The 27689-nt window shown below is 43.5% G+C and overlaps 1 protein-coding gene across 1 annotated transcript in view; it reads right to left on the reverse strand.

The window, feature by feature from the left end:
- LOC138301315 (kelch-like protein 20) overlaps positions 1 to 27689 on the reverse strand; it is an 81842-nt gene that overhangs the window by 53349 nt on the left and 804 nt on the right. The window contains exon 2 of the mRNA XM_069241646.1: positions 14148 to 14245. Within this exon, the coding sequence (XP_069097747.1) occupies positions 14148 to 14245 (98 nt within the window). The remainder of the gene's footprint in view (positions 1 to 14147; positions 14246 to 27689) is intronic.

Consider the following 27689-nt stretch of genomic DNA (forward strand, 5'->3'; position numbering starts at 1 on the left):
CGACAAGCACCTTCATTATTCAGCTACCCATTGGTACAGCTGTCAGCCTCAGGGTTGTTTTCCACCAACTTTTCGTTTTCACCCTCTTGTTTTCGGAACCCATTTTCATTGGGTTTTAGGACTTGTGCAGTCTCCCTTAAACATGGTGACATTGGCACGTACCCAATTGGCACATATCATTTACTTATAAGTCCCTAGTAAAATGGCACTACATGTATCCAGGGCCTGTAAATTAAATAAAAGAGTGGGCCTGCAGCACTCATTGTGCCACCCACTTAAGCAGACTTGGAAACATATCTCATGCTTGTCATTGCTGCCTGTGTGTGCAGACTTAAACTGCCATCTTGACCTGGAAAAATAAACCTTTTGTTATGCCCAAACCTTCCTTTTTAATGCCAATAAGTCACCCTTAGTGTAGACCCTAAACAGTCCACGTGGCAAGGTGCATTGTATTTTAAAAAGTTGGACATGTACTTTTAAGTTTTACACGCCCTGGTAGTAAAAAAAACTGTCAAATTTGTTTGTTCGCTATTGCAAGGCCGATCCCCCCCCCATGGGATACCATTGGGTTATCTTGTAACATTTAGTAAGTGATAACGTTTTGTTAGGAGAAGATAGGAAACTCATGTTTGGTATCTGAGGAATTGTGATTTCAAAAGCGCTTTAGTGATAAAACCAGATTTTAAGTCACAGTTCTGAAAATGGCACTTTTAGAAGGTGCAAAAAGAACAGATGATGGACATAATGCTGAACAATGCCAAACATTCACCCCCAGTCAGAGTTCTGGGCCTGAATCCATTGTTGTTTTGCTCACAACGCCATTCCAGTTTGGAACCAGCCGTTTGCAAATCAATTTTGACCCTGCTCCTGATGGGAACAGTCCAGCCCGAAATATATAGGCCCTCATTACAACCTTGGTGGTCGGACGAGGCCGACCGCCAAGGCTGTACCACCAGTCTGCCGCCCATGCAGCCGGAAACCCTGGAGCCGGCGGCAATGTGGCGGTGCGGCAGGTGCAGCAGCACCCGTCGCACTTTTCACTGTCTGCCAGGCAGACAGTGAAAATCGCCACGGGGCTGTGCCTGGGGGCCTCAACACTGCCCATGCCAAGTGTCTACGGCCATGGACAGGCTGACAGGAAGGGGAGTCAAAATCCCCAGGGCAGCGCTGCCCTGGTGGATAAAGACTGCCGGGACAACCATGGCGGTAAACCTCCGGTCCCGGCGGTGTGACCGCGGCGCTACCGCTACGTTCAAAATATGGCGATTTGTACCACCAGCCTGTTGGCAGTACGATCGCAACTTCAACCCTGGCGGTTGTTGACCGCCAGGGTTGTAATGAGGCCCATAATGTTTTCTCTTTCTTATGTTTTTCCTTGATTACTATCTATTTCTGTGCTGCATAAAAACTTTACAGATTACCTCTAAGTTATGTCCGGTTGCTTCTGTGCCAAGCTACCAGAGGGTTAGAACAGGTTAATTTAGTGACTTTTTGTGGTTCGCCCTGACAATGATTGTTGCTGTTGCTTGAGTAGGATTTCACTGCCCCTCAACCGACAACCGAATTTCTCACACCTGTTTACACAACTTTGTTGCATATGCCCTGCCAATCCTCTGATCTTGCTTTCAAAAGCTTTATACTGTGTGGCCTCAACTGCTTCTCCTCCTGCTCTGTGTTACTCCTGGTATCCTGACATACACTTCCCACCACCTGCTATTCCCCACCTAAAATTCAGGCAAGAATAGCTACATCCAGGAAATGTTCGGAACAATTCTCAGCATTACCTTATCGCCCCCTCCCAAAAACATACCTAGTGTCCTGCCGCTCACACCCTCTGCATTTACTCTCCTCTTTCTCACCCAACAAGAGTAGTGTACTGCCACCACTATCACCCTCTCTTCAAGTCATCTCCTTACTGCTACTCAAATCTATAAATCAATATTTACTGGTCTCCTGCAATGCTCTCACCCATACCATCTGCAGTATCCCAAGTCCTCTTTGCTTGATGCTCTGCTCTCTGCTCTCCATAAGCCAGCACCGCATTGACAGGCTGTCCTCTGAAAACCCAGCAAGTGTGGCTGGCATTCCCTGTGACATCACAACTTTGTTTTTTTCTTTGATGTGACATGGTAGCAGTGAATGCCAGGCTTAGAATCTGATAGTCAGACTACTGGCGCTCTCTGAGTGTGATACATAATATTACAGTTTATCTGCTTCCCACCATGCACCCCTGGCAGAGGTCACCCCTGATTCACTCATGCGCCTCGCTGTATATCTGGGCTCCTGCTATGTAGGCTTCACGCAGCGATCACCATCAGATGGTGGCAGATAGAGTGGCAAGGCTGCAACAGTTGTTCAGTGGAAGGCAGAGAGTGTGTGATGTAAGGCAGAAAGAGTGCAATGAAGGGCCAGGGCAAAGATATAGCTATCTATAGTGCAGCAGGTGCAATGGCACCAGGGTGCTTGAATGTGATGGGCCCACTGTACGCTATGGCTGTCCCAAACCAGGGAGTATCAGGCCTAGTTCCTCACTTGCTATAGTACAAAGCAACCACTGCTATGGCACTGATTGTTCCTAGGTTTGTCTCACTGGCAACCTGTCCCTGTGTTCCCTTTTCCCAGTGGCCATGAAATGTTAAATTTCATCCAAATGTCTTCATACCTTTCTTAACATAAAATATCAACGTTAATAAGGCCCTGGCCCAAAAAACTACTGGTGCAACACAAAACGTAATACACATTCATAATTGAATAAGCTATTTTTTATCAATTGTGTTTTCCTTTCCAAGACCAGGTTTCTCACTTGGATGCAAATCTTTTTGTAGCCATGCCAGTGAACCAGTGTGTGACACCTGAATGGGCCCGGCAGTGATTCCTGGGGTGAACGCAACTGTCAGATGTGGTGTCAGGAATGCCATCGGTCATTCAGCTTATATGTGTGTGTCACGCGGTGTTCCTGTTTTAGCATCATTAGTAAGAGGTGATTCGAGTTTCACAACCAATGCCACTGGGCTATAAGTATGTTCATGAGAATGTGAACATTCTCCTACTCAGAGTCCTACTGTCCCTCGTCATAGTCCTTAGATGGGAGGTTAATTCTCCCTTTGACAGGCGACGAGCAAGCTTAAAACATTTTGATGTGTATTCCTTTAACACTTCCCCCTTTAGGGAATAACCTAAAAAAATCTGCCCCTTCTCCAAACATTTCCTTCAAATTGCAAGTAAATTATATCCTACAGATTCACCACCCAAATGTCCATGATCACAGCACACTAGCAATGCACTGCTCTTATGGAAATGTAGTGAAGCTCAAATAAACCAGAAGAGTAACTCCTGTTTCCACCCAAATCAGCATTAAGAGGGTGTTTATAATGAGGGCTGTTGTGTCTGTGAGGAACCAGAATCAAGTCCCTGTTCGCTGTAAAGATGGCCAGGGTTGATGCGACGAGGGTGGATGCAGCGGCAGCTCCTCCGCGGAGGCCGAGGAGCACCACCCCTTCCACCGCCGCAGCTGCAAATCTTTAAAAATAAAACAGTAATAAACAATGTATATTATAGTTTTATTTTTTAGAGGGGAGGGGCCGTGGGGGATGACAGGGAAGGAGGGGGAGTGCTGTGCACTCCCCTCAATGCGCATGTGTGTTTGGACGACCGTCTCGGGCCAGCCAAACACACATGCACACTGAACTGTCTCCAACCCGCACTGTGTGGCCGGGTTGGAGACAGCATGCCCAGGCTCCCAGCCTCCTGGGAGCGCCAAGCCAGGCTGCCAGCAACATGAGAGCAACGTTAGGATTGGCCGTAGGGCAGGCTGGGAGCCTGTGCCTGCAAGTGGAGCCGGAAGAGTGGCATGGCAGTGAGGAGTCAGGTACATTAAAAAAAATATATATATATATGTTTTCCTACCCCTTCCCTCCCGCCACACGCCTCACAACCCCGCACCTCTACCGCACCGCGAGCCGCTTCTGGATGGCTGGCCTCTTGCTGGGAAGCGATGGCATGACAGCAGGTGGAACGCTCGTGTATGTAATCAACTGTTGTCTCTTGGGCTATCACTTGACTTCTGCAGAAAGGACATTGGATGGTGGTAACTGCTGCCACTGAGAGTTTTGTCTCCATTTTGTGGAAAGACAAATTAAGCGTGGTGCAGCAGGCCATCAAAATCCTGTCACAAACGGTATCCTTCTTGTGTTTCTCTGTTGCTCAGACCCAGCCACCATCTCTTTTTGTCATATTACATTTTAAGTTTAGAAAATGAACCTGCTCAGCAAAACTGCAAACTGGTTAAAAATTCTGCAACCTGGCATATTCCCTAAAGCAGTAACTCCACACGTTGAATAGTGTGATATCTAAAGTGGTAGACAGATAAACTCAGGCAAGGCACAGAATCCCATTGAGCTAAGCTTCTCAGCTGCCCCAGCTACAGTGGCTGTTAAAGTTATTTCATGATGTCGAGTGAGCAGTTCTGTAAAGGAGATGCCAACACATGATATATAATCTTTATAGGCCAGACCCTTCTTGCTTCTTGAAATACTGTTCTTTTTGGAAGCTGACCAAGTCGGATTTGAATATGATTGATCCCTATCTGAAGTTACAAAGTGGGCATAAAAATAGAGTGGAATGGAGACAAGTCATTGGCAGTCGCTGACATTAATTGAAGCATTCCACCCATCACCTTTTAATTTTAGCACATCCTTTGTAGGACTGGCAAAACGTTTTAAACAAGCATTGGCAACGCCAACTGGTCTGGTTTTAAAGAAACGTATGATAATGTGAAGCATTACAAGTAAATACCATGAGAATACATATGTATTTGTGTGGAAGTAAATTACTGTAGTATAATAGTGGTGTAGATTAAAATGTCAAGTGACAGTTGTACTGTCAAGCCAAACCTAAAAATCCATGTCGGTTAATGACAGCCCTCCTCCCATCTGTGCTGCTACCAGAGAAAAAAAACACCAATTATCTAGTTTTCTAAGACACTGTAATAGCATTACAATGCCCTGAAAGTTCAAGCTCAAGCAGCTGGATAAATAAACAAAATGATCAAAGCTGCATGAAGGGCAAGCACATTTCTTGTAGAAGCACACAACTTATGCATGTACTCCTCGCTCTCAACATGTGGGCGGAGCCAAAGCTCCTTTCTACCATGCTCACATAATTAATTGTCTGGTGACAGCTGTGCCATCAAGCCAGCCCATAAAAAATTGCTCTTGGTATTTTGCAATTTTTTGAAGTTGTTTAAAACGTACAAACTCTCCTTCTCGATTCAAAAAAGTTAAAAAGCCATACAAAATAAATTCAAACGGGGTAACATCTGCCTGAGAGGTGGCTGGAGGGTAGGGATTGTTGGTAAATTAATCCAACTATCGGGCAGGAAGAGTGAAAATAATACTGTGTGTTTGTGCTTGATATCCAGAGAGCACAGCACTTTCAATACAGTTGTAAGATATGTCATTAGGATAATGCCTCGTAGATCTATGTTTAACATGTGAATGTAAGGGAGAATGACTCAGTATTTGAATGTTATGACGGATGACTCAGCATTTTGTTGCTCAAATGTGAATTTACCTTGGAAAAACAAAGGACAAGATGCATTTGGCAAAACAGGAACAGTTGGATTAATTAAACACTACGGCCGTGAGAACAGTTACAGAAATGGGGTCTGAGGACTGTCTCAAAGTACAATTTATCTGAGCAGTGTTTATACATTTGTCTGGGCACCATAAAACAATTTCAGTGTTCCTTTTTAGATAATGAATGTGGACTGTTGTCTTGGAGTCATAAAAAAGGTCCTAATAACAAATGTAGGTGGGCCTCGAACTTGTGTGGACACAATGAAGGCCTGGGGGCAACATGTGGGGCAGGCGATTGCCACGTGTTACTGTGTGCGTTGTGTTCTGATTGGCTGAGCGTTCCTAACTTCATGTGGCATCTGGCTTTATGGTGTTTTGGAAATACGTTCACCCCTCCGGCCATATGTGCTTTATTGGAGCCAAACTCCTGGGACTATTATGATCTCGCTGCACCTATTTGTGGGATTCATCTGAGTTTCCTGTTCGCTCATTTGTCTGTTGGCTATGTGTTGCCCCTTCTGTGACCTGTCAATCAGTAACCTCAGGCCTGGGTCTCACAGCCTGCCTAACCCCGTATTTCTGTGTCGGGGTTATTGTAGAGTTCATGATGGGTGAATTCGATAATATATATATATATATATATATATATATATATATATATATATATACATATATATATATATATATATATACATATATATATATATATATATATATATATATATATATATATATATATATATATATATATATATATATGTAAATGTATCATGGTGCACATCAACATCAACTTTTTCAATATTAACATTTTATATGTAAGGGCAGATGACTCAGCATTTCATTATTTGACCGTTAACAGAATAAGCGCAGTTTAAGTGAGTATTTCCACAGGTTCATGATTGGAAGTTATTTGTAAGCTACTCACATGTTAAAAGTGCATATACAGCCTTTCATTCTTCTTAGGGTGCTAAATGAGTAATACGGTGATTTTTTAATGGAAATGGAGACCCTGGAACTAATTTCTCTCTGAAAGACACATCTGTCAAGTAGCCCAATGTCAGGACTGTATCGGCAGCAATGGTGTAGAAGGGCTGACGTGAGCCCTACTGCAGGAAGTCAAAATGGGCCCGCTAACCCGGATGGATATTAAAAGACTGACATTGTTTGAATGCAAAGCCCCCCTCTCTCCCTTAGGCCCAGTGCCACTGTACCTACTGCACCATTGATAGCCGTGTCCCTGATATGTGGATCTCTGGTATGTTCTTTCTTGAAGGGCACATTCACTTGTCAGCTGAAAACAAAGAGTTAGTTCTGCTAACAGCTGTTCTGTTAGTGACATATTGTTGGCAGTGAAGAGCTGGTGATAGTCTGACCTGCCCTCATTGAGTACAGAAATATTGAACAGGCTGTACCTGACATGACCCCTCTGTACAACACTCACCAGGCTAACTGTAACTGAGTGAGGCTGAGGCCATTGTGATCCTGAAAGCTGAAAATACATGAGTTAACACGCTAATGGATCAATTAGCCCCTGCAGTGCGGGAGGCCCCTGAGCTCCAGGGGGCCCCCTCAGCACAGTACACTGTGCACACACCTCTGGCATGGGTTGGAGGGGCCTTCTTGTACTTAACAGGGGCTCCCCCTCATGTTTCATAACGCCACTGATTATAACTAGGGTTGGGTGGAACTCGCAAGATTCTGCAGAATTCTGCGAGCGGGCAGAAATCGGTATGCTGCGCTGTCGGCGCTGATTTTTAGCACCAGGAGCGTTTTCAGCACTGAGAAATCAGTGTGACAGGCACCACGCTGCGCACCAGTGGGCGCTGTTGCTCGAGTTGGTTTTGCTGCCACTGGAGGAGATTTTCTACTCTAGCGGCAGCTTTCCAATTGCAAATAGTGACGACTGTCATGGGCCCGCATTGGGAAAATCTCTCCGGGTGCCCTGCTAGTGCCTGAAAATTGTGCTACCATTGGCAAGCCATGCACAAGAAAAAATTCTACCATGCAGCCATTGGCAGAATTTGGCCAGAACTCCGCCTTACAAGCGCACTCTGCCGGCAGAGTGCAATTTATTGCCCACCTGTAATTATAACATTAACAATTACAAGAACAAGCACAATAATATGCTCACAAAAAAGAATGACAATAACGTAACATGCATGTGCACTCTCATTATATGTTTAGACAACATAAAACAATTCAAATCACTTAGACACTCATTCATCGAAGGACAGAGCAGAGACCATGGCAACATCATGTCACAATGTGCATCACTAATACATACACAATATGTTCTCAACTCATATAATGTTTCTCTTCTTTGAACGCAGTAAAACGTCAGGCCATATTAGGAACGCCATAAAATATAATGTCATATAATGGTCAGTAGATAATAACACAATATTATGTAATGTAATGCTGTGCTTAACCAATACATACAAAGTTGGTTAACACGCCATAATAGTTTATACAGTTCAAATGCAGTAATGGCAATGGTCATATTGTGCTCAATAAATGTAAGCAACAGAAATATAACTTAAAAATATGATAAAAATATAATATAATATAATATCATATAGTATAATATAATATGATATAATATAATATAATGTAATATAATAATGTCCCATGAATATAGATTTATAATGTCAATGCAAATTTCATGCAAACAAGAATAAAGTGTCAGTAATGTGGTTTATTTTATGGTGTGTTCAATTATCCTCTAAGATGAAAAGATTTGTATAATGTACTGTTTTACAGTGCTTAATTCTGTCTTTTGTAAGCATTCATTTTTTTGGCAGATGATTCACCTGCTTGAATACCTGAGCTCTAGCTGTTACTTCATCTTTCGATTTTAAGGCACTAGATATCAGCCATGAAGTAAGGGAAGTCTATGATGCAACAGACAGTAATGAGGTAGAAATGATAATTCTGAAATTATTTGTAAAATATTTCACCCTAGGTACATTGATACAATGTTATGCTCATTCTGAAATTGATGTGGACTTAACGCACAAAGAGGCATTTGTAGCAGTCCCTGGGACACCAGCACAGGCTCCCCAAACAATACTGATGCTGCTCCTAAGCTATGCCTAGCATAAGAGCATCACCAGGATTGGTGTGAGTGTCTTGTTCTGCCAATCAGACACTGCATGGGAGTCTGTGCAGTTTCTCCAAACCCGGCTATGCAACACAGCACAGCCGGGTTGGAGAAACCTAAGTGCTCATGTCTCTTTGGCTGACCCGAGACAGCTGGCCAAACTGACATGCGCACTTAGGGCCTCATTACGAGGCTGGCGGTCTTAAGACCCTCGGCCTCACGGTGGCGGTCAGGACTGCCGCTGCTGTGGCGGTCCGACTGCCACATTATGACCCTGGTGGTCAGACCACCAGGGTGATCCCAACGTGTTGAAGGCGGGTGCAGATTGGAATCAGCCAGGGCGGTGCAGCACGCAGGGCTGGCATGCTGATTACGACCTGGTTCTCTGCCAGCCTTTTCATGGTGGTTTTACCACTATCAAAAGGCTGGCAGAGAACAGGTGTACAGGGCTACGGGGGGCCCTGCACTGCCCATGTACTTGGCATGGGCAGTGCAGGGGTCCCCCTGCCTAGCACCCTCACAATGATCATTGTCTGCTGTGCAGACAGTGAACATTGTGATGGTGCTGGTGCACCTTCCAGGTGACTGCATTGCCACCGGCTCACGTACGAGACAATGCTGCTGCCACTTTCCCGCTAGGCTGACTGGTAGAAACCTCGGTTTCTGTCCATCAGCCTAGCAGGAAACTTGTAATGGTTCCAATGGGGAGGTAGCCAGTGTGGCGGCAACCTCCCTGTTGGAAGTTCAGCAGACGGGTCTTTCCATCCGCCGAACTCCTAATGAGGTCCTCAGTGCACTGACTCCACTCCCTCTCCTCCTTCCTCCCATGGACCAGTCCTGCCCCTCCCTGCACCTGCTGGCTGAGCCAGCAGCTGAAAAATAAAACAATAGTATAAAATTGTTTTACTTTTCAGCAGCTGGCTCTTAGCCAGGGCTGTGACACCCCTTATCCATTGCAAAGGAGCCACCCCTGCTCTAGTGCATACACTACACAGATTTTCCAGCTGAGTCAACACAATTTGCACGTGAGCACAAAAAGCTTGCAAAGTCCTGATTTTCACACAAAAGCTAGCTGAATCAAGCATAGGCAAAGACAGTAGGTCTTGTCTGTGGGACCTATTAACTGTTACTATACATACATTTCATGCTTTATGGAAGTAAAGATTTTGAATTTGTAGACATTTGTAAAATTTTTTGCTTTAGTGCACTTTTATATTGTATTTGGAATTGACTTTACTTCGTTTTGTCAAAGCCAAGAGGTCTTGGCTCTAAAAGGGTGAGTTATTGGGTTCTCCAGTGCTTATAGGGAACATATGAGCTGAGTTGCATTCAGGTGTCAGGTGAGTTTTGGTTGTGGAGAACTGAGCAAGACTGAAAGCTCTGCAGCTGAGGCTGAAGGCAGTGTAAGCCAGTATTCCATAACAGTGCTCGGATTACATGCTCATACAAACATTGGCCTCCCTCCAGTGCACAGATATTGAAGATTACATATGTACCATTTATAACAATCATATCTCATTATTGACAGGAAAATCATTCTTACTGCTCATTTATATCAAACTGATAGCACATACTTCCAAAACCAATAGGTTTGCTTGTTTTAGGCATGTGTTTGTTCGGCTGCAAAAGGAGAAAACTCACATAAAGCGGTCTATAAATGCTGGTCAGGCAGCATGCTGTGTTAAGCACAGGTTTGAAGTTTGTATGTTTTAAGCCACACCCTTAATTAATTACCCTTACATACCCATTTTAGATAGCCCCCACACCTCCCCTTCCCCTCTTAAACCACTGTGGTCAAAAATAAGATTTTGACTAACAGCTAAAAGCTGGCTTGCAGGTGAGACTTAAAAACTGTTAGATGAAAGTTAAATCTAAGTCACATCTAAAACTTGCAGGAGTGCAGGGCCCACAATGGGATTTTCTCATTGATGAATGATAGCACAATATGCGGATGACGCATTGATGTACCTGAGTGCAGACCCTAGAGTGTTACCATGCATAATGAAGCTATTACATGAGTTTGGCCTGATATCCAGACTACAGATCAATTGGAATGCCATTCCTGATGCCATTACTCAGACTACCCAAGCCACAGCAACTGGATCTACCTAGGGTACATTACAAAGTTGAGTTTCTATGTAATTGACAGAGTGGGTGTGTAAAATAGAGGAGGTGGCAGAGAACGTAGATTAAGACAGCTGGATTCCAGATTCATATTGGAATTGGATACTAATTTCCCGAATGGGTTGAACACAGATGAGGAGTTTCATATCCATTTAGGATGGGAGGGTGTTTCTTGCATGAATTCTCAGTGTGCTCCCTATCACAGAGAGTACCAGGCTATTCAGTTTCTAATTAGGAACTTATAAGAGGTTTTAGAGTTTCTGTAGTAGTTGTTTTGTTCCTTGTTTTTCTTTTCTGTCATGAGGGTTCTCTCTTTAACACTGTTCTTTTGCCCTCTTCTTTTCTTTCTATCGGGACTACAGAGTGCAGATGTAATGTTTCTGTCTGTAGCAGTCTCTGAGCTAGGAAATTTGAAAATCTTTCTTAGACTTTGCTATATTACCATGATCTATTGGTTACACTGAAATGTTGATGTTTTTCATATTATGAACATACTTGCCCACTTGGGCATAATGATGTGTGGATTACTGTAAAACCCAGTTTGGAGTCTCATTTGGGATTTCCTTTCAACATGGTGATGTACGGGGGATATTGAGATTGGTATGTTATACGGTATATGCCAGTGTTACATTGATTAATTTGTGGATTGCCAGGCTAACAGATTATTACAAGTGGACCTATGCACAGATTGGGTGACGATCCCATTTTGTTATGTGAAAAAACACTTCCCTTAGGAATTAGTATAAGATGGTCGCCACAATATGAGTTAATTGTGTTCAGTGTATTAGGCTTCTGACTGTGTTTATAGAGGGGGCGGTGTGTTCACTTTAAGTATGTTGGTGAAATGAGGATTTACAACTGTGATCAAGGCGCCATGTGGCTGAAACGCGTAAGGTGCTGATTCCTTTCCAGACAGTATGATGGGGATCGTTTAAGGAATAATCTTTGCTAGTGACAAACACTGCTGGAGTGTGCGTTATCCTTCTGTGACTGGTGTTGGGGGAGCTGCCTTCGTTTTCATGCTGTCTTGCCCACACGAGCAATGGTGCTAGAGGTGCTCGGGCAGGAGGCCCTTGGGAAAACAGAAATATATATATATATATATATATATATATATCAAACAAAGATCCTTCGTGTTTTCCACTCCAAAAGAAAGCCCGCACTCCAGAAATATATATATATATATACATATATATATATTTGTTATATTATTAAATTAAAAAAATAGTAAATTACAATATAAATTAAAATTATTTTAAGAAAAGTTTAACATTTTATATGTGTAAACAAACATACATATATATCTGTTTGTTTAAAAAAGTATATATATTTTTTTATATATATTATTAAATATATTTAATTTACCATATATTACTGTTAGATATTAATTTATTTAATGTTTACTATTTTCAACTATAAACATATCTTAAAAACAATATATTTGTCTATATTTTTCGATATTAGTATAAAACAATATTTTTTATATATATTTTTGGCATTTCCACTATAGGAATAGGTACAGGTAAACAATATTTTTGGGTTTGATATTTTTGACATGATTTAGCACAATATTCAGGGCTTCACTATTTTGTCAGAGAACCGACTATACATTGGCTTACTTATGGGGGTGAAAGCTGCTTGCAACATTATCAATATTACGGTTATTTTCGGTGAAGTTTAGACAAACGGAGTTATTACATGCCTATGGCCTCACACAGCACAGGCCATGAGAGATGTGTACTGTGTATAAAGTGACACTACTACTGTGGAGCAAAACGTAGGAGGGACCGCTTTGCTCCTCAGTGGCGATCACTCTGCAGCATCTCTGCAGAGAGCAGGATTACATTTGGTTTTGCTTCAGAGGAGGGAGTCGTGCACTTCAGTGAAAGAAAGTCGAGGGGCTGCCCTCCTTCACTGTGACACCTCGGGCTGTGATTATAGGTTCACACACACACCTATAGAAGTGGAGCTGAAGTATTTGTTCCCCCAGTCAAGTTGATCCAAAAGTCCTGCAGATCATTTGCTCCTTAGTGAAGGAGATACAAATTGCCCTGCCTCATTTGGGATGCCTTCGGGTCGCCATGCGCTTTACAAATCTTATAAACTAAACTAAACAATGGGGGAAATCTATAGAACCTGGGTGGGGCAAAGCAACCGGAGTGCATGTGGAAGCAACACAGAGGGCGGGTGGAAGTAACACGGGGGCCTGTGTGTGGGGGTGTATCATGAAGGGTGTGGGCAGGCAAGCAAGCTCATGGGAAGAGAGAGCAACGTTGAGTTCCCGGGGGGGGGGGGGAAGTAAATGGGCGGGAGAGCAACGGGAGCACACAGCAGTCAAGCACACAGGCAAGAGAAAGAGCTCAAAATGGAGCACAGAGAGTGGAAAACAAGCCACACTAGGGTGACATCTGGAAAACATGGACTCTTGAGTGCCTAAACAAAAAAAGTAGTGCCTGAAAATTAAGCAGTGGAAGGACACAAGTAATGCAGCCGTGCGCCAGGGATAGAGTCAAATACAAGAAGAGATGTGAAGCCTACACAATCTAACGAAAAAGAAGCAAGCACATGAGAGTTACAATGAAATCAACCAATGGTAAGCAATGAATGGGCGCAAAAATACGCCTTGCAACAGACCCAGCATGCACTGTCTAGTAGGCAAGACCTAGAAATATAGCTACTTTGAATGCTTAGAGAATTACTTCTCCTTTGTAAGCACAAATCTTCATAACTTTGCACACCGTTGAATATATTTCCATGGAGAAGATATGCATATTTGTTGGTCATTCGGAAAACTCACCTGATTGATGCTGCCCCTGTTTGATATGATATGTTTAAATGCAAACCAGCAATTCTCCTAAAACAAATAAAATCAATTTGGTGGAAGACCGTATCCGCCAAATTATGGCACCCCCTCCCCTGCGATTATTTAAACTAAAGTTTCAGGAACAGACAATGGGTTACAATGTTAAAAGTAACATGTTTTCCTTGAATATTTCCATACATCCAAGTCAAATGTGATCCCATTCAACAGGCACACAATTGTTGCAACCCTGTCAACACTGCTACATCACTTCCTGTACGAAAAGCAAGGTGCAGAAAACAAGACCGAAATGAAGATTTCTGTCCTACTAAGCCTGCGTTAAAAAAACGCTCATTGCATTTGTTTTAACTATGTTAATTTTGTTTTATTTTGGATAATCTTGATTTGCTCATTTGGACACTATTTGAAATGTATTTATTTTCTCCCTAGTTGGATCCTTTGTACATCACTCTTTGTATAACATTTTTATCGTGAATAAAAAGATAACATCATGCACTTTCAATGGTTATTTTTCAATTTTACTTACCGGCAAAAATCACTTCCACACTCCGGCAGGTTGTGGGATATCCAGAAGAGGGTGCACTTTCCACTTTGTGGGGAGTCCTCTCCCGGGCCAGTTGCTCCCTGGAGCAAAATGGATTATCAATTAGGGGGTCACAATCATTTTCTAAGGTGTCAGTCTCAAATGTTAAGAATTGTGCACTGGGAACACCAAGACAAGGGGAATCAGCAAACAGCAAATCATTATTTTCATTATTGTTCCAAAGTAGTTCTTTTTTCATTGCTATACTTTTTTGCACCTTTGTTACAGTCTTCTGATATAGGTGAATAATAGTTGCCTACAAACTAAGACAGTTTTTATCATTTCCTGGTCACCATTTGTCCACTGGCCAGTTTACATGACCTCTAGTGATGCAGAACGTATTTCCCATCAACGTGTGCAACAATAACATTGGCTTGTACCTTACTCCTACCTCTTTTTTAAAGTTATCCATTTCATGGCGTTCACTAAAATCACAAGACTGCACAAAGGAATTCACAAAATTCAAGACTTGACATCAAGACCTGGCTGATCTCTGTTGTCTTATCTTGTGTTTATTGACTATGTACCATACTTTAAGGGCCTGATTACGCGTCTGGTTGTAACCAGCCAGGGAAGCGATGAACTTAGCGCCGCCTGGCTGATTACACCCCCCCCTTTCCACCAGCCTCATCATGGCGGAACCTCACCATGAAAAGGCTGGGGGAAGCCAGTTCCGGGGGCCACAGGGGGGACCCTGCACTGCCCATGCCACTGGCATGGGCAGTGTTGCCCCCCACCGCCCAGCACTGTTGGAATTGGCTCTGTCTGCTTTGCAGACAGTGTGCATTCTGAGGGTGCTGATCGGCACCCACTGTGCTATGGTATAGGACTCGGCTCCCTTAAGGGAGTTGAGTCCTATATCTAGCACTGTTCCCGCCGGATTGACCTCCGGGAACTCTCTATTACTATGGCCTCATGGGTCAGCCTGGCAAGAACGTTGTAACAGGGTGGGTGGATGCTACCGGTATGTTCGGCTGGTTCGACTACCAATGTTGTAATGAGTAAAAGGAAAATGAAGGCAAGTGTTACAGTGTAACTTCCTGTAGTGTTCCTGAAATGGAATCATTAAGACAAGGTGTATCTTTGGCACGCATGCACAATTTGTGCTCCACCATTTGCTGATCTAACAGAAGGATGTAATAGTTTAATTGACGAGGGCTGCACCCACACTGTCACTCACTTTTGGTTTTGTTGCATTCATATTACACTTACTGGTGTGTGATTTGCCCTTCAGCTGTTGCAGACATTGGGCCTTATTATGTATTTCGCGGTCCAACCGCCGGACCGCCAGTACAACAGTGAGAAATAGGCCGCCAAGCCTGCGGCCTCCCCACCACCATATTATGACCTCACCACTCTGCTGGCGGTGAGCCTGTGGGGGTGACACTGTGGGTATCTTCTGTTCTCACAGCCCAGCAGGTATTACAGACCAAGAAATAATAGCTCTTTCAGCTTCTTCATCCACGGAGCCACAGATTATCTTATTGATAGTATCATGTTAATACATTTTAAATAACTACTTGTAAACCTCCACATTTTGATATAAGTAGGTGATGCTTCCAGGAAACTTTAAAAAATATATTATTGCAATTTAATCCAGAGCTTTCTCAGCTCTGTAGGTTGTTGGAATTGGTACGTCACATAAGCTGACAGGGCTCAGCAGTTAGGAAGACAAGGCACCATGACCATTTTAGAAGCCACATAGTATTTGTCAGGTGTTGCATGCCCATGTGCATAGAAACCTTTTCTGAGGTGCACATTGAAATGTCCACCTTCTGTGGTGCACGCTTAATTACAGACCAAAAGTTTTGCCTTTCACCTGGCAGTATTCATATCACGTTTGTTGAACAGAAGTAATGGTTGTTTGACAAAACATTTGGAAAATTCACCTTGCTACAAAATATTGCAGAAAAATCTCAGGAACCAAAATATGTACTTTATATGCTTGTAATGTAAAGTACAAGAACATTGACTACCAAAATCCTGTGGATCATAATATCAACAGTATATATATATATATATATATATATATATATATATATATATGTATATATATATATATATATATATATATATATATATATATATATAATAGATAGATAGATAGATAGATAGATAGATAGATAGATAGATAGATAGATAGATAGATAGATAGATAGATAGATTCCAAAGGAAAAGCATTTTTGTTTTCCGAATAACTTAGGCACTATTTGACGAAGCTTCACGAAATTTTCAAAACTAGTGTGCCAGTCAGTTCAGCTGCTGTCTGGAAAGTTTTGGGGTGATTCACCAAACGGGTGCCAAGAAAAGGAGAGGTCCTAATGCAAGGTTTTCCCATGCATTTTCCCTTAGGGATTTTGAACACGACTACAGCCCGAACCGCTGAATGGAATTACACAAAATTTGGCAGAAAGCTAGATCTTGGTCCAGAGAGAGTGCTTTTTGTAATTTGCTGTTAATTTGTTCAGAAGTTTTGGAGTTGTTATAGAAACACAATTTATGTGTATCTAAGGATGCAGATCTACAGATCCACGGATCCACGCACCAATAACAATTCTGTGATTGGCTGGTGAAAACCTGACAGGAAAGTTGGGGCCATCATTTTCTGCATCGGGACACGGTCCTTCAGGTAAAAATAAAACTTAACAGGGACAGAAGGGGTCAGGGTAGAGGTACCCTGGCCCCATGGTAGTGATGGAGTGGTCTGTGAGGGGTCCACTCATGGGCAAGAAGTTGCTGATAAACATGTTTTGGAGGGTGCAAGTGGATCCACGGATCTTCTGCAGAGCTCTGCACAGCCCTAGTGTGAATCCGAGAAAATACACTCTCTCTCAGACCCACTCATACACTCACTCACACGCCCACTCACCGACCCACAAAACCACTACCACACCCAGTTACAGACCCACTCACACAACCACTCACGCACCCACTCACACACCCACACAGCCACTCACACACCCACTCACAGACCACAGCATGCGGTTGGCTGCATGTGGGGTGTTGGCCACAGGGCCTGGCCTGGGCTCAGGCCAGGCCCTATGGCTAAACCCCTACTGCGTATGGCCAAAGGGCATGCGCAGTGGCGGTTGGATTAAAGTATGGCAATTAAATATTACTTTATGGTAAAAAAAAAAAAACTAGAAATTAACTGAAAAAGCCAAAGACTACTGAACAGAATTACACCAAATCACAAAAAGCACATTTTCGGAAAAAGATCTACCTTCCAAATTTGATGTAATTCTGTTCAGTCGTTGTAGTGTTGTTCAAATTCCCTTTGGAAGTTGTAGGGAGTAACTACATTTTGGGACCCCCTTTTATCTCTTCCCCTGAGCTGAGGTCAATGAGCTTTTTGTTATCAAAAGTTTTGTGAAAATTCATCAAATGACGCCAAAATTATTAGCAACCAAAAAAATCCATTTACTATGGTAATTAGGTCCTAACTTTAAACATGATATTTAAAACTAAAAAACACTGAAATTCACCAGCTAAAACTATCTCAAGAAATAATACCTCACGCCCTTGTCTTGAACTGCTAATGTTCGATGCAATCATTGATAACATTACCGGTGATAGCTGAATAATAGAATGAATGTTATGGAATAAAATGACACCAAAAGAAATAAAATCCAATCAATAGAACATGAGTTATTCATTTTTAAAGTTTTTAATGAAAACTAGGGCCTAAAAGATCAAAAAATCAAAAAATCAAAGTGCCAATGGTAGGTATATGGTCAGGAAAGACCAGGGCAAGGTCAAAAGGTAAGGCCAACTGGAATTGAGCGTGGGTTGGATACATAATATGGGTTGAGCCCGGTTTCAGCTTACCCACCCTGATCCTCTGTGTCAGAGGAGAAGCTGTCCTTGCCAAGGGGCTGATAGACAAATTCTTGGTGAAGCTGTTGATAATGGCAGGAACAATTCAGAGTGAAAAAAGCTGTATTTCCAGGCCAAGTAAGTCAGCGTTGTCGTTGTTGATGGAGAGCCTCTTGTGTGGGCTTGGTGAAGATTTTTACCTTCAGACTCTAGTGGGACGAACCTGCAGGTTGTGGCCAAAAAGGACTCCACAATGTCCAATACCTTTGCCTGGAGGTCCCGCTGAAAAGGATTTGCTGTAACAGAGAACATAGCTGACCAATGATGTCTCTTGGGTGGATCCTCCAGCAGGTAGGTACCGGTCTTCTGTTGGTTCATCTAGCACTGTTTGGTGGCAAGTGCAAACGTTTAAGGTTTAGGCAGAAGCAGCACCTCTAACACCACTTCCAAGGGTCCAGGACTAGGGGGTCCCACTTGGCAGGTTTGAAATCATTTCAGCAGAGCCCAGGTGCAAGGATCAAGGTCTCTGGGGCTTCTTATATCCCTGTAGTTTACACAGGTGGCCAGCCAACTGGTCCTGGAAGTTACTCTGGTGGTCCTGGATTCAAGCAGCAAGGTAAGGCTGAAGCAGCAGGGCAGTCATCTGGGGAGCAAGGCACACTTCAAGAAACAGGGCAGTCCTCTGGTACCAGCAGGGCAGTCCTTTGGGAGGCATGGCTGGCCTCAAGCATCAGGGCAGACCTCTGGGGGGCTCAAGCAGGCATACAGAAGTCTTCTACTAGTCCAGGGGTTTACTGGACAGGTATTCAGAGGGACCAATATTTACACCTGGTACCAGCCTTTGAAGTGGAGAGACATCCTGAGCTACTCCCCCATCTGGTTCTGGCAATTTCTTCCCTTCCCCTGCCAAGTCTCCAAGATGTCTGGAGTGACAAAAGACTGGTGTTAGATTGCTTTGTATGTGCTCGAGGCAAGCCCTTTGAAATATTAGTGGGGCAAGGAACAGCTCCACCACAAATCATCCTGGCAGGATGGCCCATCATGCCATACACCAGTCCCCTTTGCCTCACTTTCTGGCATATACAAACTCCAACAGCAGAGCCATTCACAATCATGTAACCTAGCACACTGGCAGCAGGCATCAAATGGTTAGGGCAAGTGTAAAAAACAAGCTTTATTCAGTCGTAGCCCTAAAACATAGCACCAGTCAATTAAAATCACAATTAAATCATTACTTAAACACTACACATCTAAAAGTACAAAAAATATATGTATATCATTCTCTCATAATTCTAATAAAACATACAAGGCAGCATTATACAGTACAGTACAGCTCATTGCACTTCTTGGAGGTGAGAGTCATTCCTAAACCTAAAAACATATTAAATAACATTTACATAATCCTTACCACTTAAAAACAATGTAATTCTTATAACACTAACCCTAGATCAATTAAAATGACATGCCAGCTCCCTCACCCTTTATGAGGCTTCCGAGAGCCCAATAAGGAACCCCGTATTTCATTAAAAATCGGCCTAAGGCACATGCCACATTATAAAATTCTCATGTTTACCAACATGCTGATCCCAGTTAATCACATTATTTTCCCTAAAAATTGGCTTTAAAAAACTTTTTCCTTTCATCTAAAAACCACAAGCAATCCAGTTAGATATGTTGGCCGCTACATTTTACTTTGAGGCCACATGTACATAGGCCCATATCATCCCTCATTGTGGCTCTTATTTTCATGTTCATATGGCATGGGTTTAGCCCCACCTGGAATTTTAACAATACATTACTTAACTTGGGGTTGTGCAAGGCCTCTATATAGGGAAAAATATTCTCATTTCTCCAGCCACACACTATGAACTGAATAGATGTTTTACCCTCCAGATAACATAAATCTTCTTCTCTGGCACCTTTATTTACGCTGGAGCGCAGCTCCTGCTTAGGAATCTGTGGTTCTCGACGCCACTGATTGGTGACTAAACGCAAAGTAACACAGATCTTCTCCAGCCTACCTCTCACTTGGGAGGCCCAATTCAAATCACTTATCATTATTTCCCTTTTAGAGAGGCATGCAATTTCGGCAATACCCTCTTCAGTCGGTCTCAACCAAAATTTCATTGCGGCTTGCATTCCCAAGTAAGTCCATGACGTCATTTGGCATTCAGCCCTTATAGCCTGGATCATACTTGAGGCGGGGAGTGTTAGCAGCCGTTTCACATTTATTTACCCTCTTCTGTGTCTGAATTCAACTTTCCAGTGAAAGTTAAAACTTCCACCCCATACTGAAATTGTGGCCACACCATGGCAATAAAGGTAGAGACTATGGGACGAAGAGACGAACCTCCATACTTCTGACTAAACTGCTTTAAACCTCAAACCGATGTTAATGCAGTGGATTTTAGTGACTCGATATGTTCTCGCCATTCTAATTAAGAGTCAAACCATATACCCAGATATTTATATTTATCAACCCTTTCTACTTTTTCACCTCCCAGGTACCAGGGAAATTCCCAACACCATTATTTTCATCTTATCCAGGTTAACAGCAAGCTTTTACTTTGACAATAGCTATCGAAGATATCTAATTTTCTTTGCTATCCCAATTCTGTCATGTCAACTATCAATAGACCATCAGCGCATAGTAAACAAGAGACATGGGTCCCATCCATTTTTTAGCATAAAGCCCTGGCCTCATTTAATACTTTTGGCAAATCAGGCAAGAATATGGCAAACAATAGAGGGGCTAAGACAGCCTTGTTGCAGCCTATTCTTTTTTGGGATCTTCTTTGATAAAGACCCACAGGTATCTAAAATCACTTGCGCCCAGTTTTGCGTATGTAATCTCTTGAGGAGAAAAAGCAATGCTGAGTCAATCCCGAGCCACCTCAACATATCCCACAACAAACTCCAATCCATCAAATCAAAAGAGGCTTGGAAATCCACAAAGCAGCAAAATAGGCGTCCTCATACCTCTATCGACTTTTCTGCCAGTGCCCAAAGAGTAAAACAGTGGTCTATTGTCAAGTGACCTTCCTTGAAGCCGCCATGGGGATTCCGACCCCCTTCCCGCCAGCCTGTTTCTGGCGGTTTTTACCACCAGGAACAGGATGGCGGGAACGGGTGTCGTGGGGCCCCCTAACAGGGCCCCAGCATGATTTTCACTGTCTGCATAGCAGACAGTGAAAATCGCGACGGGTGCAACTGCACCCGTCGCACCCCTGCAACACCGCCGGCTCCATTCGGAGCCGGCTTCTGTGTTGCAGGGCCTTTCCTGCTGGGCCGGCGGGTGCTCCCTTGGCGGGCGGCCGCCGGCCCAGCGGGAAAGTCTGAATGGCCCCCGCGGTCTTTTGACCGCGGAGCGGCCAAGTGGCGGCGTAAGTTTGGCGGGCGGCAACCGTCAATTCTTTAGACACCAAACTCGACATCCTTACCTGCTACCAATTGAAAGGTATTACTTACTAAATGTAATCAGTTAACCTCATTACATCCTACGGGAGAGGTAGGCCTCACAATAGTGAAAAACAAATTTAGGAGTTTTTCACTACCAAAACATATAGAACTTAAGAGTACATGTCCAACTTTTTAAATACACTGCACTCTGCCCTCTGGGCTGTTTAAAACCTACCCTAAGGGAGGTTTGGACCTGGTAAGATGTGTACCTTGTCAGGCCGAAATGATAGTTTAAAACTGCGCACACAGGCTGCAATAGCGAGCCTGAGACATGTTTAAAGGGCTACTTAGGTGGGTTGTACAGTCAGTGCTGCAGGCCCACTAGTAGAATTTAATTTACAGACCCTGGGGACATATAGTACTACTTTACTGGGGATTTACAGGTAAATTAAATGTGCCAATTGGGTGTAAGCCAATGTTACCATGTTTAAAGGTGAGAGCACAAGCAATTTAGCACTGGTTAGCAGTGGCAAAGTGTGCAGAGTCCTCAAGCCACCAAAGAAAGTCTGCCAAAATAGGAGGCTGGGAGGCAAAACATTGGGAGAAAACCCTGCTGAGGCTGTCAGGTCCAACAAGAGTGAAAACAATATGAATAGATGTTTTTTTAAAAGGCCAAAAAGAAATTGTTGTTTCTTTAATCTGCAAACAATGTTGCTTGGAATTAGGAAACAGTTGTTCTTCTATGTGAATTCTATTTATTTGAAAATAAACTCAGAAAGCACCTCATGTGGGACTGAACTGTGGCATAGAAATTCCTTGATTACGCAGACACACATAATTGTGGAAACCTGCTGGAATGCATTTCTATATCTAATGTGGCTAATGGCTGTTTCAACGGATCACAGTCAAACCTTACACTGATGGCAGAGGTGTTGTTGATATAAAATGAAGGTGTTTACACCAAAGGCCGAAGAAAAGAGTGACAGCATTGAGAGATTGGCACTGTTTTAGAATTAATCAACCAAAATAATTTAGCAAAGTAAAGAGTATGAGGTGCTTTCATTCATTTTGAAGAGGTCATACAAAGATGGAATGCAATAAATAGAATTGTTTGGGAGTGCAAATTCTTGATCACTGCTTGCGCCTATGTGTCTCTGTCATGGTGTCTGTTTCTCCCTGTGGTCTATGCCTGGCTTAAAGCATCCATATTTTAGATTGAGATGGCTGGGCTTTTGGCTAAGTGCATGTTTTAAAAAGCATTTAACCTTTAAATTGAACATATCTCTAAATGTTCTCAATTAGGGAATATAAAAGCAAGACTCGGGGAAATAAAGTGATTTATCAATAATCTATCTATTTTGTCAAGTGGGGAGCTGGAACTACAACTCTCAGGTCTTCTGCAAACACATACAGTCACTGGAACAACATGGTTTTATGCCTATAAGCCAGAATCCACACATTAACTGGCCAAAAGTTTAAGTGCCCCATTTGCACAAATTCAACTTAGTAGTCTAAGAGCATCAGGGACAGAGAAACAGAAAGTGTCTGTGTGCCTAGGGCGTTGGGGTAGGAGAGGAGAAGTGTCCCTGTCCTATGGTGGCGTCATAGGACAGGAACACTGCCCCCTTCTCTCTAATGTGTTTGCATATCAGTGTGGCTAACGCAGCTAATCAACACTCATCAAATTTCGTCATCTCACAAAACCTAGAGTGAAGCCAGACCAGCAGATGGGTGTCAAAAAGAGGGGTGGGGGGTACAAGGAGAGAAGAAAAAAATAAACTCGCTTAGCTTACGGTGCCAGAATACTTTGACACAGCTCTTTGAATGCCACGTGTTGAAAAGTGAAACAAAAACCTACTCTGAATTAGCACTTTATGGTAGAAATGGCAAGTGGTTTGATCTGGAGACCTCTGCAGCTCTGAACTGCTAATCCCAGGGCAGCTGGATAAACTCCCGCAAGTGTCTGGCTTTTATTAAATCCCAATGCTGGGGAACACACATTCTCCCCATTCTCACAGTCAGTCCATATCAAAGCTCACATCCTCAGCCGCCTTCTCCGGCTGCCTCTCGCACCTGGGAACTTTTTCACTCTAGCTTAAAGTGCAGCTGCTCATTGAATTTAAGAGGCGATCTCATTCATATTGAAGATTTATACAGAGCACAGCAGGGGCTAAACTGGCATGTGTTACAATAACCTATGGATAGGCCCATAGGCCTGCAATTCACAAGAACCCAGTTTTATGTACCACAAAGGTTGTAAAACATTAGAGTAGTATAGATCCCTGTGGGGGCTAACCCGGTTGTTATCGGCCCTTGCCCTGAGTTATAAGCCTGACTGCAGTGGAGGGCGTATAACAAAGGGGTGACCTTTATCAACCATTACTTTCCACCCACTGAGCGTAGAATGTTCTAAACCAAACAGGGAGAAACAGAAGGGAAAACTTTGGTATGTTTGAGCTAATGGTTTGTACCGGCCATTATTAGGATGTATGATGGAACAACGAATGCGGCAACCACACATACCTGAACAATGTGGTCGGAACAACGACTTTGTTGTTTTCACAAATGTCTTTACCAGGCATGCCTTTACAGCAATTTTTCATTGTAAAGGCATGCCTAGTAAAGGCATGTGTGGAACGGCATGTGTGATTTTTGCATGGCACCCTCCCCACCCACCCTATATACACAACTACCCCGACCCCCCCACCTGCCCTAAAAATACAACTAGCCTGACCCTCCCACCCGCCCTAAACATAAAACTACCCCGGCCCCCCACCTGCCCTAATAATAAAACTACCACGACCCCCCACCCGCCCCTAAAAACTACCCGATACCCCCCACCCACCTGAGATCTAAAACCTACCCCGACCCCCCAACCACCCTAAAAACAACTGACCCTCACCCCAAAAATAAAACTACCCCGCCCCTAAAAACAAAATTATCCCGACCTGCCACCCTGCCCTAAAAATAAAAGTACCTCAACCACAAAAAATCTACCCCGACCCCCCACCTGCCTCAAAAATAAAACTACCCCAACCCCCCAGCCCGCCCCTAAAGACGACTCCCCACCCGCCCAAAATACAAAATTACCCCTACCCCCTCACCCTGCCCCTAAAAAACCATCATCCACCCTCCCACCCTTAATACAAAATTACCCGAACCCCCACCCCAGCCCAAAAGACAAAATGTACCCCGACCCCCCACTCCATCCCTAAAAACCATAGTACCTCGTCCCCATCCCGCCCTAAAAACAAAACTACCCCAACCACCCAACCCTGCCCCTTAAAAAAAAAAAAACAACCACCATAACCCCTAAAAACTACCCCACCCCTAAAAACTACCCGAATCCTCTCCTAGCCCCACTTACCTGACCGTGTCCTACCCCTACCCCCACCCCGCCCCTAAAAACAAAAATTACCCTGACCCACCCACCCCAGCCTCTAAATACCTATAAATAAATCCAAAATTACCCCAACCTCCCACCCTGCCTCCTAAAACCTGACCCCTCACCTGCCCTAAATACAAAATTATCCCGACCCCCTACCCTGCCCCTAAAAACCCATCCTAAGTACAAAATTACCTAGCCCCCCCACCTCCACCCCTAAAAAGAAAATTACCCTAACCCCCCCACCCCACCCTAAAAACCCAGCCCCACTTGCCCTAAATATAAAATTACCCCGATCCCCCACCCCGTCACTAAAAACAAAATTACCCCAACCCCCCACCTCACCCTAAAAACCATAGTACTCTGACCCCCCATCCCCGCAATAAAAACAAAACTACCCGGAACCCACCCCTAAAAACCCGACCCCACCGCTTACCCTAAATACAAAATGACCCTGACTCCCCACCTCCACCCCTAAAACCCGACCGTCACACCTGCCCTAAATGCAAAATTACCCCGACCTCCCACCCCGTCACTAAAAACTCACCTCCACCCTAAATATAAAATTACCCCGACCCCCTACCCCGCCCCTAAAAACAAAATTACCCCCAGCCCGTACCCTGCCCCTAAAAACCCAAATGGCACAATGGTTAGAGCAGCAGACCCTGGTGCGGAGATCTGGCCTGGGACCAGGCTTCAATTCCCACCTTGGTGGCTCTTGGGCTCAATTCCCTTGGATCAGATAATTCTCACCTCGGTGCCTAATCTAATTAATGGGTCCCACTCTGTAACTCTGGGCAATAGCTTGCTTAATCTCCACAATGGCCCTCACAGTGCTTGGATGCCTGGCTTCCCCAGAGGCTGTCCAGGAGTGGGCACCTTACAGGGAAAAGTGAGGAGGGGTTCCACAGCAGTATATGTACAGCGCCTTGAGACCCTAGCGGGTGAGTAGTGCGCTATACAAGTGCGAAGTTTACCGTTTTTTACAGTTTTCACCCGCCCTAAATACAAAATCGCACCTGCCCCTAAAAACAAAATTACCCCAATCCCCCATCCCGACCTAAAAACAAAACTACCCTAAAAACTACCCTCCTGCTCCACATATCTGACCGCGTACTCTCCCGATGCTGACTCCCTTTTTCTCTGCCTTAACCACACATGTGCGTTGTTCAGCACATGCGTGGTTAAGGCAGAGAAAAAGGGAGTCGTTAATGCAAGCGTGATTCCGCTTGTGTTAACAACGTTGTCGTGGTTCGGCATTTTTGTTCCAGACGTTTCCTCCATTATTAACCCTGAGACACTCAGGACCTGATTACGACCTTGGCGGATGGGATACTCCGTCACAAACATGACGATATCCCGCCGTTTTACAAGTTCCATAGGATATAATGGAACTTGGAATACGGCACACGTTTGTGACTGAGTGTCCGCCAAGGTGGTAATCCGTCCCAAAAGTGACGGTAAAGTGACGGATATACCACCAGCCGTATTACGAGTCCATTATATCCTATGGAACTCGTAATACGGCTGGTGGTAAATCCGTCACATTTGGGACGGATTACCACCTCCTCCAAAGTTGGAATAACCCCCTCAGTGTCTTTGGAGGATGGCTCCATATTCTAACGTTCTAATAGAAGTGTTGGAGTCATTTCAAGTAGAAACATGCATATTGAGCGGTGAATAAGCTCGTAATCTTTAGTAAATAAAAAAGCATAGAAATACGTGGATATTGTTTCTATAATGTCACTGGGAATCTCGTTGAGAAAACCACCCCCTTGTTGACAGGCACACTTCTAAAAGTGTATGTTTTAAAATTGTATGTTTTAATAACAATCACAGACTTTTCGCAAAACATGGTAGGGCGATGGTTTAATGAAGTAAGACTTCTTTTATGTGTTACCAACTGCCGCCTCTGAATGTTAACTGTTAACTTTATCAGGTTAACACATTTATAAATATTTTTCCTTAGCTTGGTTGCAATTGAAAATTCTTTATTTTTCCTTTTCAAGAATGTTTATCACAGTTGCTGATTTTGTGCTCCATCTATACGAGATTATGTAGAAACGATTCCCGGGGGTTTGCATTTTGTTGTGGTTGAGGTGAGGCCTCTCTTCCCTTTGGGAACGGGGACCAGTTAAAGGGGGAGTCTGTGGAGCCAATGCCCCTGAAACTGAAACCCCTATTTATTAGCTTTTGTGCGACTGTGATGTCAGCACACGTCACTGGATTCTGAAAAGTGTTGATGAAAGTGATTGCAGATGGCGTCCATTCATTACAACATGGATATGTGTGTTTTAGATTGGTCAGTAGGGGGCATTCTGCTGTTGGTGAAGATGTCTTGGAATCTCATGCTGCCACTTTGAAAGCATGTTTTGTTTGCAGCAGGAGGTGGCCTTGCCACATGTTGTTTATATATCAGCTGAAAGAAACACTGAACTAACAAAAGGTACAAGAACAGGGTAGCCTGTGTGTTTGTTGTATGTCAGAGAATGGAACTCTGGGATAACGGAAGGAAGTTGTCGAGTGAATCTGAATGTTCATGTGTTCTGTTTATTCCACAGGAAGGATGAAATGAGATGTCAGCGGAAACGAAATCATCTATTCATAGGGAGAGGCATTATATACATTCAGTATATATAACTCCTTGGTGTGAATTCAGTGTGGCGTGTACATATAAACGTCGTAATTTATTCCTCGTTCATTGTTAACCGACACAATGGTACTCATTTTATCAATCTCAAAGGATAACAGGCTGTGTCACGCCTGTCAAGCATATACGTGTAACCTAAAAATGACACAAATATTTCAGTAACTGACGGTTAACCTACTGAGCCATTTTACTACATACATTCTATAAATAAATTAAAAATAATGGACAACATTCC

The sequence above is a fragment of the Pleurodeles waltl genome, chromosome 6 (genome assembly GCF_031143425.1).
Source record: "Pleurodeles waltl isolate 20211129_DDA chromosome 6, aPleWal1.hap1.20221129, whole genome shotgun sequence".
Lineage (NCBI taxonomy): Eukaryota > Metazoa > Chordata > Amphibia > Caudata > Salamandridae > Pleurodeles > Pleurodeles waltl.